Source organism: Colletotrichum phormii (genome assembly GCF_030913505.1).
Source record: "Colletotrichum phormii strain CBS 102054 chromosome Unknown BDP81scaffold_7, whole genome shotgun sequence".
In the NCBI taxonomy this organism is placed as follows: Eukaryota; Fungi; Ascomycota; class Sordariomycetes; order Glomerellales; family Glomerellaceae; genus Colletotrichum; species Colletotrichum phormii.
Window position 1 is genome coordinate 1,338,660 of NW_026851449.1, and position 12,538 is coordinate 1,351,197.

The 12,538-nt window shown below is 54.4% G+C and overlaps 5 protein-coding genes across 5 annotated transcripts; all 5 read left to right on the forward strand.

Annotated features, from left to right (window-relative positions):
- Positions 1-177: 177 nt before the first annotated feature.
- On the forward strand, positions 178-1,845 carry BDP81DRAFT_424788 (Fcf1-domain-containing protein). Its single transcript, XM_060590157.1, has 2 exons — positions 178-622; positions 691-1,845. Exons 1-2 carry the CDS (start codon positions 445-447, stop codon positions 1,425-1,427), a joined length of 915 nt encoding a protein of 304 aa, XP_060446949.1. The 5' UTR covers positions 178-444; the 3' UTR covers positions 1,428-1,845.
- A 368-nt stretch (positions 1,846-2,213) lies between these two features.
- On the forward strand, positions 2,214-7,039 carry BDP81DRAFT_470622 (uncharacterized protein). The gene is made up of 2 exons (XM_060594552.1): positions 2,214-5,193; positions 5,253-7,039. Exons 1-2 carry the CDS (start codon positions 2,713-2,715, stop codon positions 6,636-6,638), a joined length of 3,867 nt encoding a protein of 1,288 aa, XP_060446950.1. The 5' UTR covers positions 2,214-2,712; the 3' UTR covers positions 6,639-7,039.
- A 147-nt stretch (positions 7,040-7,186) lies between these two features.
- Positions 7,187-8,187, forward strand: BDP81DRAFT_424791 (uncharacterized protein). Its single transcript, XM_060590158.1, has one exon. It carries the CDS (start codon positions 7,199-7,201, stop codon positions 7,820-7,822), a length of 624 nt encoding a protein of 207 aa, XP_060446951.1. The 5' UTR covers positions 7,187-7,198; the 3' UTR covers positions 7,823-8,187.
- Positions 8,188-8,854: 667 nt separating this feature from the next.
- On the forward strand, positions 8,855-9,811 carry BDP81DRAFT_424792 (uncharacterized protein). Its single transcript, XM_060590159.1, has one exon. It carries the CDS (start codon positions 9,122-9,124, stop codon positions 9,605-9,607), a length of 486 nt encoding a protein of 161 aa, XP_060446952.1. The 5' UTR covers positions 8,855-9,121; the 3' UTR covers positions 9,608-9,811.
- Positions 9,812-10,352: 541 nt separating this feature from the next.
- BDP81DRAFT_448394 (uncharacterized protein) lies at positions 10,353-11,904 on the forward strand (the record flags this gene model as incomplete). Its single annotated transcript, XM_060592291.1, has 2 exons — positions 10,353-10,806; positions 10,898-11,904. The coding sequence occupies 2 exons, from the start codon at positions 10,353-10,355 to the stop codon at positions 11,902-11,904; spliced, it is 1,461 nt and encodes a 486-aa protein (XP_060446953.1).
- Positions 11,905-12,538: the final 634 nt, after the last annotated feature.

Sequence of the window (12,538 nt, forward strand, 5' to 3'; positions counted from 1 at the left end):
GGGCAGGCTGCAATTAGTATTATGGCATACCCCCTATCCAAGTCGGGATGACAGAGGCCATCTTTTGGGAGGCACTTGGCGTTTGATTGGCTTCGGTTTGAATTTTACAGGGACCCATGGATAGTGCGAAGTCTGCAGATAATTGAACGAATACGTTACCCGAGTTCCGTGAATACATGGGGGAAAAATTTTGCAATGTTCGTTGTCACTGAAAATCAATAATGTCTTTCCTCGAGTGACGTTGCCCACGGCCGTGGCCGGACGTGGTGGGGTTAGATCGGCCTTCATGGGCCCGACCTCTTATCTTATCGCAATTTTTCCAGCAAGAAATTTCGCGACTTTCAACACAGACATCTGCCTCCACCACCAATCTTTCTGCGTTAACCAGATCAACAACCTCTCGTTCGACGGCAAGGGTATCCCCTCGCCACTCAAAAATCCACGATGCGCGGAAAACGTAGCAAACAGTATCGCAAGCTGATGAACCAATACCAATTGACATGGGGATTCCGCGAACCGTACCAATGCCTAGTCGACGCTGAAATGGTGGTCGACTGTCACAACTTCAGATACGACCTGCTCGCCGGACTGGAGCGCACACTGCACGGCAAGGTCAAGCCAAGTGAGTCTTGCATGCCATGATTAACCATCAGGAGGAGTGCCTCGAGGCTGACGATTTTCTCACAATAGTGATTACACAATGCGAGATCCGCAAGCTGTACCTACGCAAGAACGAGCCCGACATGAACAAGATCATCGACTTTGCAAAGACGCTCGAGCGAAGACGCTGCGGTCACTTGCCGGAGGACTACCCGGAACCCCTGAGCACGATGGAGTGCATGAAGGCCGTCGTCGACCCCAAGAGCAACCTCGTCAACAAGCACCGCTACTGCGTCGCGAGCCAGTCGGGCGACGTGCGCCGCATGCTCCGCGAGATCCCCGGCGTCCCGCAAATCTACATTAAGCGATCGGTCATGATCCTCGAGCCCATGGCGACGGAGAGCGTGGCGATCAGGACCAAGGAGGAGAAGAGCAAGTTCCGCGACGGCCTCGTCAGGCCCGAGAGGAAGAGGAAGCGCGAGGACGAGGACGACGAGGAGGAGAGTGGGAAGGAGGGCGGAGCTGCTGGGAAAGCCGGAGGCCAGGAACAGCAGAAGAAGGATAAGAAGAGGGGACGCAAGGGACCGAACCCGTTGGCGGTCAAGAAGGCGAAGAAGACCACGAACGGCGACGCGGCACCAAAGGTAGCGAAGGAAGCGCGGGGTGCGGCGGCTGATGGAGACGAGGGAGAGGGAGAAGGCCCGGCGAAGAAGAAGCGTAGAAGACGAGGCAAGGGCCAGGCTGCTGGCGATGCGGACTCGACGAGCGGGCCGGCAAACCAGGCACAGGGCGAGGTGTCGACTGAGCAAGCGGCGGAAAGCTCGTAGGGATTCGATATTGCATACCAAAAGGGCGTTTGGGTGGGGACTAAAATGATTGGAATGTAAGGTACAACAAAAGCTCTGAGATACCAAATTCATGGGAAATTCTTGCTATAGCGAGATACGGGGAGGCTCGTCGAGGAAATGTGTTTCTGAACCGTCTCATGAACTTATGGTCTTGGAATTGCCGGCACCTCAAGATTGGCCCCTTGATCTACTGTGGGATGATGAGGATCACGCTTGAAGTTCTTGGTTTCTGCGGAATAGGGGTTCCGTCATGTTCCCTCCCGGGGAATAGCCCACCTGAGGTGATGCGACAACAAGCCGACAACTTACGCAGAAGGTATTCATGACAGCTTAATGGCGATTCAATTAGCAACCGGGGCACCCCATGATTCACAGGCCTCCCAATGTCGTCAGTTTTCTCCAAGGAGTCCAGCGTGATATCTTTTGGTGGGGCGGCAGGGCTGGTCAGAGGTCAGAGCTCTCGACCGCTGAAACGGTCACTGTCGTGGTGTGTTGGGCGGTGTGCCAATGTGCTCTCTCGATCTGACCTGGAGGTGGCTGACAGCCAGCGAGCACAGTCCTTCAGTGACCACCTTACGGGCACTGATATTCTCCAATTCGCATGGCTTATTCGGTCCAGGTCCCCACAGGAAATGGCACTCGCGGCACTCTAGCGGATCGTCATTGGGGGGCCGGAGGGGGGCACGTGGGGGGGGGGGGAGGAGGGCATTTGATGTTTGGCTGACTATCCCCTGATAATTAACCAAACTACTCCCTAAGTCAACCATCAAATTCGCCAACGACTTTCTCCATCATCCCTTTCAAGCCCGCGGGCCCCCTTCGTGAAAGAATACCCCCCGTCAGACTCAGACACAAGAAAAACACGTGGACGCCCCTTCGAGTCTTTTCCTCCCCTGGTCCATCAATTTGGCTTCCAGTTGGATGTGCGCGTGGCTCGAATACTCAAAAGTTAGCACATCTGAACACTTTACGGAAACTGCGCGTTCGGCACGTCTGGAAAACATCCCACAGTAATTCTAATCTCAGCCACTTTACGGAGTCTTTTAGTTCGCTTTCGTTCCACTGCCTTGACGTATTGCGCGTCGTCCTACGAATACCTTCTCCAACCGGCATAAGCCCGCGACCCATTCGTTTTCCAATACCCGAAACAGAAAAGAAAAGAAAAAGGCTGCCACCCCTTGCCTTGGCTTTCTACCTGAATCTTCTCTGGCACATTGAGACAGCTCGCATGCTTGTGTAAGAGGCAACACAAGAGCATCTCATCATGGCGGGCTCAGACGAGTCTGCCACCACAACCACCACCACCACCACCAACAACCCCTCATCGACAACAGCCACCGCCGCCGCGGCTCCCACTGCCGATTCGGAGGCAGCTGACCAGCTACCGAATGGCACTCGTGCACCAGATGCAACTGCACCAGCACCTACGCAAAAGCAAACTTCTGCTGCGGCCATGACGAGCGACATGCCCGAGGTGGACGACTTCGGCCTACCCATCAGACGATACGTGTCACCGCCGCCCGAGGAGACCGATCAGACGACCGACGCTCAATCCCAACCGAACAAGTCCCAACCGAAGCCAGTCCACGATGGGCCGAATGCAGACGGAAGCAACGAGACAGCTCCTTCGGCGGCGAAGAAGGAAGTGAACGGCAAAGACGGCGAGTCGGAAAGTGACGATGACGAATTCAAAGACGCTCAATCCGAGCAGCCGGCCACGGCCGCTGTCTCCGGGACGACCTCGAATACACCATCAACCCCTGTAACTTCAAATCTGGACAAAGACGAGGCTAAGGACAAGATTGTGACAACTGGGACGGATGAAGAAAAGGCCAACGATCGGGATGTTACAGCAGTTAAGGAAGTCGAGCAAGAGCCCAAGGTCCAGGCCAAAGAGGTGGTCGCCGCCAAGACCAGTACGGAGAAGCCATCAACAATAGAAGCTTCAACAACCACCAAGAACGAGAGCAAAGACGAGGGCGTTACAACAAACGGCGAAACTGGTCGCGTCGAATCAAAAGAGTCACAAAGGACAACAGCAGAAACCAAGCCCAGCGATCCCGAGCCGCAGCAGCCAGGATCACCTGTAAAGCTCGTCGACAAGGCAGACGAGCCCGGGCCCAGGGTGGCAGAGCCTACTTCTCCTAAAGCGCAGCACAAGAGGGACCAGAGCAATGCCAGCAATGTTGGCGTCTCGGAATTCTCTCATCAACAACTGACGTCAGACAAAAAGGAGGACGATGACAATGGTGACGGCGACTGGCAAACGATGCCCGCATTCGCCCCGTACGATATTTATGACGATGACAATAGACTTGTCGCAAAGGAGTTCAAGGAGGATGAAGTTGACGAAACCTACGGCTACGGTGGCCTCGGCGGTGCAGGAAAGGGATATACCCGCGTAATTATGGACGATGACGCCGAATCAGCAACGAGCATGGACGACAATACCCAATACCTCTTCAAAGAAGTGAATGGCACGAGCATCGGCGAAGACGACAGCGAAGCCCGCGATGCCGTCTCTCAGATGCAGGCGACCAAGGACCTGCTGACGGAAGGGCAGAGGATCGCCTACGTGGGGTTGACGAGACTGGAGGTTCACAACATGGTCAAGGAGGCCGAGAGCGTCGAACACGCAAGGAGCGCAAAGAAGGAAGTCACAATGTCGGCCGAAGCAACCAAGATGTGGGGTCAGAAGATGATGATCCGTCTCTACGCACACATGGACATCAGCTCCGCCGAGCAGATCATGGTTGAACAACTCAGCGACCACGGCGTGGTGCCATCGGACTTGACTCCGATATTGATGGCCAACGCCCGTGTCAAGAATCCCATGGCCGAGGACGAAGACGAAACGCGCAGCTCTCTCTCCGTCACATCGCCGAGGGAATCCCGTAGCTCGCTTTCCGTTACCTCGCCGAGGAGTATGGGCCCCCCTTCACCCGCACTGTCCCAGAATGAGAAAGGAGACGAGGCGCCACCGCCATACGAAGCGCACGAAGGAGAGGAGCTGCCCCCAGTCAAGACCCCGGCTCAAATGGTCACTTCTGACAAAATCGACATTGACCTGCGTTGGACGGTGCTCTGCGACTTGTTCCTTCTTTTGATTGCCGATTCGGTGTACGATTGCAGATCAAGAATTCTCTTGGAACGGGTCGGTAAAAGTCTTCAAATCGACTGGCTGGATGTCAGAAAGTTTGAAAAGAAGGTGACGGACGCATTGGAGATGCAGCAGGCCGCAGAGCAGGAGAACTGGAATGAGGACGAGCATATGGAGCACCGAAGGAAACAAGCTCTCAAGAAGCGCTACATGATGATGGGGTTGGCTACCGTGGGCGGTGGTCTGGTCATTGGCCTCTCAGCGGGTCTCCTCGCTCCCGTCATTGGTGCTGGATTGGCTGCTGGCTTCACGACGATTGGAGTGACGGGTACTTCTACCTTCCTCGGTGGAGTCGGCGGAGCTGCCATCATTACGTCCAGTGCCGCGGCATCCGGTAGCGTCATCGGTGGCCGAGCGGCAAACAGGAGGACGGGAGCCGTCAAGACGTTCGAGTATCGGCCGCTGCACAACAACAAGCGAGTGCATCTCGTCGTTACGGTGGCCGGATGGATGACGGGTAAGGTGGACGACGTCCGTTTGCCATTCAGCACCGTGGATCCCATCATGGGCGACTTGTACTCCGTCTACTGGGAACCGGAGATGTTGAGGAGTATGGGTGACACCATCAACATCCTCGCTACGGAGGTTTGTCGCAGCTCCTTTTTACCCCTTTCCTTTTTCCGGTTTTGACTAACGCTTCCTAGGCCCTGACGCAAGGTCTGCAACAAGTTCTGGCAAGCACAATCTTGACCAGTTTAATGGCTGCCCTATCATTACCCGTCGTCTTGACGAAGCTGGCGTACCTGATTGATAACCCTTGGAGTGTATCACAAGACAGAGCCTGGTCTGCAGGTCTCATTCTGGCGGACTCTTTAATCGACAGAAACCTGGGAACACGGCCAATCACACTTGTTGGATATTCACTTGGTTCACGAGTCATTTTCTCCTGCCTCTTGGAGCTGGCGAGAAAGGGGGCGTATGGTCTGGTTCAGAACGTATATCTGTTCGGCTCCCCCTTGATCATCAAGAAGGACGAATACCTCAGAGCCCGCACTGTTGTTCCAGGAAGGTTCGTCAATGGATACAGCAGCAACGACTGGATCCTCGCCTACCTATTCCGTCTGACTGGCGGTGGCCCTCGCAAGGTGGCTGGTCTGGCCCCCATTGAGGATCTACCATGGATCGAGAACTTTGATGTCACAGAGTTTGTCAAGGGTCACATGGAGTACCGTAAGGCTATGCCGCGTCTCCTCCGAGAGTGCGGATGGCTCGTGGAGAGCGACGAATTCACCGAAATCGAAGACGCCGATCCCGATAACCACCAGGAGCGTCAGCGAGAACTCATCAACGAGATTGAGGAGGCTCGCAAGGAGCTCGAGAGGGAGGGACAGAAGAAGAAGAGCCGGTTTTCCATCTTTGGACGGGGAAAGAAGGCAGACAAGGAAAAGTGGGAAATTTACGAAGATTCAGCGAAAGATGGAAATAAGCCAAACCCGAGGACGGAAGACAAGGAGGGCAACAACCACGGTGTACTGTTTGACGTGGAGGCCATCCGAGCCGAAGTCGCAAAGACCGCAACGACGCAGGAGGAGCCCGAAGAGTTCCAAGTAAAGGAGCTCAAGTCTACTCTCCCCCCCATGAGACTCGACCTCAGCTCGTCAAACGGATCGCTCAACCCGCGAGACAGCCTGCGCGAGACTAAGAGCGCGTACGCGGTGCCGGGTCGGGCCTCGTACGAGACGACGGGCTCCTACTCGTACACGCCCGAGAGGACGCCGACGTTCCAGGGAAGCCAGACGTTCCCACCCACACAGAGGTCCGTGTCGCCGTACCACGCGGCGCCGTCCCCGCTCGAGGAGGAGGTGGAGATGACGTTTGACACTTCCTTTCACGATCCGCCGCCCGCGCCGCGCCCGCCGCCGAAAGATGATGCTGTTTCTTCTCCTCCCCCGCCCCCGCCCCCGCCGTCACGGCCGGAGATGAAGTCGGCGCAGACGGTGCCTAATATGGGGGCGTCAAACCCCTGGGCGGACGTTAATGACGATGATGATTTTGGCAAAGAGAAGGAGATTGAGATGACTTTTGCATAATGTTCGGCCGAAATCCAGATGAATGGAAAGCCTTGGGCATGGCTTTTGGTGGCATATGATTAATCTTTTTGAAAGCGAATCGCGGACGTGGTCCGTACGATCCCCCTCACCCTCCCTGCTTGAGCAAGAGGTTTGCTGTTCCCAGATTTGGGTGGTCCCCTTGACAAAGCCGTGGTTACAGCTCACATGACAACTAATCACCCTGTGTTTTGTTACACGACTGGGGCAGGGGATGATGCTTGATGGGTTTTCTTGGGTAGCGTTTTTGGAAGGGGTTTGTTTTACAACTACTACAAAGCCCCTGTAGACCGTTCGCGTATATAATTTTCACCGTCTGCGAGGACGGTTGCAAAGTAATACAGACAAAGAGAGGAAAGTTACAATCTCTTTTTGAATTTCAAGTCGTGCTTTTCTGGTTTACGTGATTGATGTTGATGCTTGGGAAACAAGAAAAAGGGCAAGTGATATCTAGATGTTTGGCCTCCAGCTGTGAGATTGAAGCAGGGGGGGGGGGGGGGGAGGGGATCGTGGAAACGTCTTCCGTCTTCCGGAAGTGGAAGATGGGCCGTACTGTATCCGGAAGTCTTGCGAATCATACATACTGTTCTTTGTTGGACTGTTGGATCGGTCTCTCTGGATGGTTTCTCATGGCAATCTATGTATACATCTGTATCACATGGGGTCTGTTGACAGGTGCTGTGCATGCTGCAGGGGAAACGGGCGTCAGAGTGACGGATACGGAATACAGAAGTGACGAAAATCACAGAGACTTTGGGCTATCGACCAACAGGCTACCCATGCGCATCTGGACTCTTCCCCCTTATGGTATTCCCAATCAAAGTATCCGTGGTAATTATCTCATCGTCTCACGCGCCCCGGCTCGTTCCCAATACAAGGGCACTCATACGCAAACAAAGCGCCGACGAAACCAACAATGTGCAAAAAAAAACAACCTCGGCCAGGCGAGACGCTCGCTCGGGAAGTGGGATATCAAAAAAAAAAATTTAGTCTTTCCTCACGACGCGCCCGTTGGAACTTGGGGTTTTTTTGTGTGGGCATGTTTCGTCGTCGTTGGATGTTGGCTTACCTACATGCGCCGCTGGCATACGCGCACGCACGGGGGTGGAGCTGTGGGAGCTTCGAGGACAGACAGGGTTGCATGGGGGGACTCGTTAAGCTGTTAGGCAGGCCGCAGGGCCTGGGTTGGTGAGGTGTGGTTGGATCGGCAGGCAGCAGAGAAGATTGTGTGGGTAATGCGACGTAGCGGGTGGGGGGGAAGGAAGCCTTGGGGAATTGAACTTTTGGGACATGGGATGGCATGGAGAGGAGAGGAGAGTTGGGGTGTTGCTCACGAACTTTCGTTATAGACGAAGCGTGCTCTCGAAACCGGATGACATTTCTCGTTTTGAAATGGGATGGATCTTGACCAGCGAACAGCATCTCAAGTAAGCCTCGGGGCTTGATTCTTAACAACAAAAGACCGTGCGGGGGGGATCGAAGTCAGACCGTCAGGGTACGGATAGGGAGGGGAGCGAAAAGCCTGAAGAGGAAGCTTACATTCTTTTAATGAAAAGGTCCAACGGCATACGTAGTCCCCTGTCACCATCCGCTGGTATGAGAGTGACGAGAGCCTGACCACGGCATGGGGCAGAGTAAATAAGAGACTGCGAATTGGGGACCCCGGCCGCGGGAGAAGGATTTGGTGTCGAGGATTGGAGGTGGGCTTCGCCCCGGTGAGCTTCCAATGCCTAATGCGCGTTGGGCAAAGCTCACATCAGCTGCAGCGACACTAGCAGCGCAGCGTACGGTAGCGCTAGACCGTTAGGTTGGCGGGTTTCCATCAAACGGTAAGGGTGGTTGTCCGTCCTGTCCGTCTTTGGGTTGGCTCTCACGCTCTTTGGGTGGTGGGATGAGAGACCTTGTTGGTCTGCCCGCATGTCTGCAGGGGGGCGGCGGCGGCGCCTCTTCTTTTTTGTTTCAATTAATAGCAACAGCACACAGCCAACAGCTACGGAGTACTTCGTAGAGGTCTCTGGTCTGTTGCCTGCGCCGCGTTCCATTGGATGGTGCTTATTTGCTGACCGGTGGGGCTGGGGCTGGGTTTTGGGTGGCTCCCCAAACTTTAGCGTTGGAAGCGTGGCCCGCTTTTCTCCAGCCTTACCACGCACGACCTCTCTCTCTCTTTCTCTCCGTCTTTTCGTCTCCTGTCCTCTTCTCTTGCACTGATTACCTCGAATCTGGGAGATTTCAATGACCGTGTTGAGTATAGACAGAAGGGAGTAAAACCACTCACCGATTTGGCCGTCACCATCGAGACAGGTTGGTGGCGGAGCAGACTGATGATTGCACTCAGCACTTGTTGTTGCTGCAGTGTAACAGCTCACCAATACAATGTGCCGATCCTGGGATTGTGGGTGGGGTTTCCAATCGATACCGATAGGTAGGCTGATCTTCCAAAGGGAGAGAAGGGAGGTGAGAGATGAATGAGACGTTTGGGGGTTCTTTGGGATTCCCAACCCTGCGTCGAGGACTTGAGGTGTCTGTTGGACAGATCCACCTGGTTGGAAGGCACGCACGCATCAGTCGTCTCCTTCCAAGATACTGTCAAGACTTACTCCGTATCACAGTACTCCGTATATTCTTTCCAACGAGGTCTGTGTTGGAAGACGAGGAAAGAACCCTTGCACTTAATGGCCGTCTTCGTCTTTGCTACTTACCTGCACTATGTACACAGTCTCTCGCTAACACCAAACACTCCAATCTCAGCCTCAACCAGCAACAAAAGCTGCCTCGCGAGGGAATCTACAGCGCCTCACTGCAAATATCCAAGCACAGCAAGCAAGTCAACCATAAAAAAACGGACAGGCAACGAACGGTATTCATATTGTCAATCTGACCTTCGACCAGCCGCGGATCCTTCCTCCCTCATTTCTTTGGGCGGCGCTGCCTTGGCGCGTGGCTTGCTGTAGTTGGCGTGGTGCAGATCCATCCCTCGAATCCCTGCACCTGCACCTGCACCGGGAGACGACTAACAGACTGCAAAGGCGAAGGAAGCGAAGCGAAGAAGCGAAAGAAAGCTCGCGAACCCTGACAATAGACCAAAGCCGGACGTCCAACAACGCTTTCCTCTCGGTAACGCGCGCGCGCAAAAGCCCAAGCCCCTTCTTCTTGACTCTTCCCCCCCCCCCCCGCGGTCAGCAGCAGCAAACCGGCCGGGACCTGACCAACGAAAAAAAAAAAGGCGCCCGTCTCGTTAATCCTGGTCATCCCAAGGTTTGCTGTGCGTCGGATCTGTCTGTCTCTGTCCTACCGACTTGTCTCATTCCTTCTCCCGTCTTACACGCCCACACACGCCTTGGTGGCTTTCTTCTCTCTGGCTTTCCCACCTCTCTCAGCCTGGTCTTTCACTTTCTCCATTCCTGCTTACTTCGTTTCTCGGATCTTGTTCACTTCTTGCTTCACTTCGTCTCATTTCGATAATTTGTGAGGTGACGGGATATTTCCCTCGACGAGAAGGGTATCTAGGGAATTACAGTTTGAGAAAAGTTTTGGAGATTGTGGTCGACTCTGCAGAGAAAACGACCACTATTAGACTCGAGGATACGATACGATCAAATACAGCCGATACCGACGGACTCGAGCAACACAATTATCGTGACAACGCCACACGCACAACATATAAGTATTACCGAGAAGAACACGAGATATCACAACATGTCATATCCAGCGCCTGTTCAGCTTAGCCGCGGTGACAACCCCGAGAAGGTGCGCATCGTCATGAACAATGGCGGCGAGAACGGCAACGTCGCCTTCGAGGGCGAGGCTTCGAGTGGCATCGACTTCACGTCCAATTTGGGAGATCCGACAAGGTCAACCACGGACCAAGAAGGGAACAGGATCACATTCAACATCACTTCCTTCAGTTCACACGAGCCAACATCGTACACCATCACGGTGGACAGTCCATCTCACACTATCAGGTGGACCGCGGCCGGCGGCGTCGAGGTCCGCAAGGCGTCTTGGTTGGCGAAGTCGAATGAAGGAAACAAGTCGCACATTATGGAAACATCTACAAGTCCCGAGAATCCTTGGTCAGTTTCTGGGAAGAGCTCGGCGGGCGTTGCACCGCCGGCAGCTCCCACTGTAAAGCGTGAAGAAACCTACGCAAGTGAGTCGCCTCCGCTTCCAGATTCGTGGATTGTCTTTCAGGGTCGCTCGCGTCAGTCTTACTTGGTTCCAGCTACTGACGAAGAAAACAGTGACCCTCGGCAACGGGACTCTTATCCTGCCAATAATTGCGGAGAAGATTGCAACCTACACAGGCTTCAGTATGTATATTGAGCTTCAGTGGACATCAGAAGATAAATCCGGCACGACGACGAGCGGGGCTTTCGCCGTCTTCAATGGACCCTATCTATCTATAGCGTATGAAGAGGCAGTCGAAAAACTTGCGGCCAAACGCGATAGCAATTCAGTCGAACAGTTTGGCAGGGAAGAGGAGAGTGACTCAACATCACCATTACCAACATCCACTACTCAGGCAACAGCCTCCCCCACGGCCTCCGTGAGCCCAGATGCATCACAACCAACCATCAGCAGTGGTCCCAGCAACGGCGGCGGTAGTAGTAGCAGCGGCGGCAGTAGTGGAGGTCTTGCGCCAGGTGCCATCGCCGGCATCGTCATCGGCAGTGTTCTCGGGCTCGCCCTCATCGCGTTCCTGATATGGTTCTGCCTCCGCCGTCGTCGCCGCCGCGCAGACTACGTCTCGGACGGCGCGTACGGCCCCGGCCACAACCCCCACGAGTACCTCGCCGACAAGGAGACTCACGCCAGGGTGACCGAGTCACCACACTCGCCCTACACGGACGACGGACAGCACCAGCACTCCCAGCACCACCTCCAGCAGCAGACACAACCCCAAGAACAGCATCACCTCTCGCGAGAACTGCATCAGGACGATCACAACGACGCCCTTGAGACCGGCGCCGCCGCCGCAGTACCTGCCTCAGCCATCAGCGCCACGGAACACCACCAGCCTCCCTTTGCGCCGTACAGCGAGGAGCACGCATCCATCGCCTCACGGTCGGTCGAGGACATGACCCGCAGCGGCGCCGGCGGTCCGCGCTCGTCGACGCCCAACGTCAACTCCAACGTTTCGCATCTGATTGAGGACGGCATGACGGAGGACGAGATCCGAAGGTTGGAGGAAGAGGAAATGGCGCTGGACGCGGCCATTGAGCAAGCCGGACCGCGTAGGAAGCCGTAGAGTGGCTGGGGGGGTTGAAACTCAGTCTCGTCGACACCTTTTTGTTTCTGTACTCAGCAATATATATCCAAATGTGTGTTGCCATTACTTGTTGCATACTAATTCGGTTGAATAATACGAATTTGGGCCTTTTGGGCTTTGTGAAATTGCTAGGCCTGTCTTTTGCTGTCATGCTTCGATCGTTCTGGCGAATGACTGCAAGATGACTTGTCAACCACCATTGCTTCTCTCAGGGAGAGGAAGGGGAGAGGTGATTAGAGGCACGCAATATAGTTGTCGTTGCGATGTAGTTCTTGTGACAAAAAGTCCCCATCACAATTCTGTCAGAATGTTTTTTCATCTTGCTGTCTTGAGGTAAGATTGAAGGTGAAGGCACACCTTCTCATCGCCGCAAAAAAAGAGACTAGAGATTATTATCTTGTGGCATCGTTGACACAAACTTGATGCTGTCACGTCAACAACACCCGAGGCTATCATTTTCGCCTCTAGCTTCTTACCCTCCCTCGGGGGACTCTGGACGATATAGTAAGCTCTAACATCAACACCCATCTCATCACTTCGTAATGTTGCAAAAAGGAAAACCCTCCTTCTATGGAATCGTCTTTGCATTGCTGGTCGTGTTACTAACTAATTA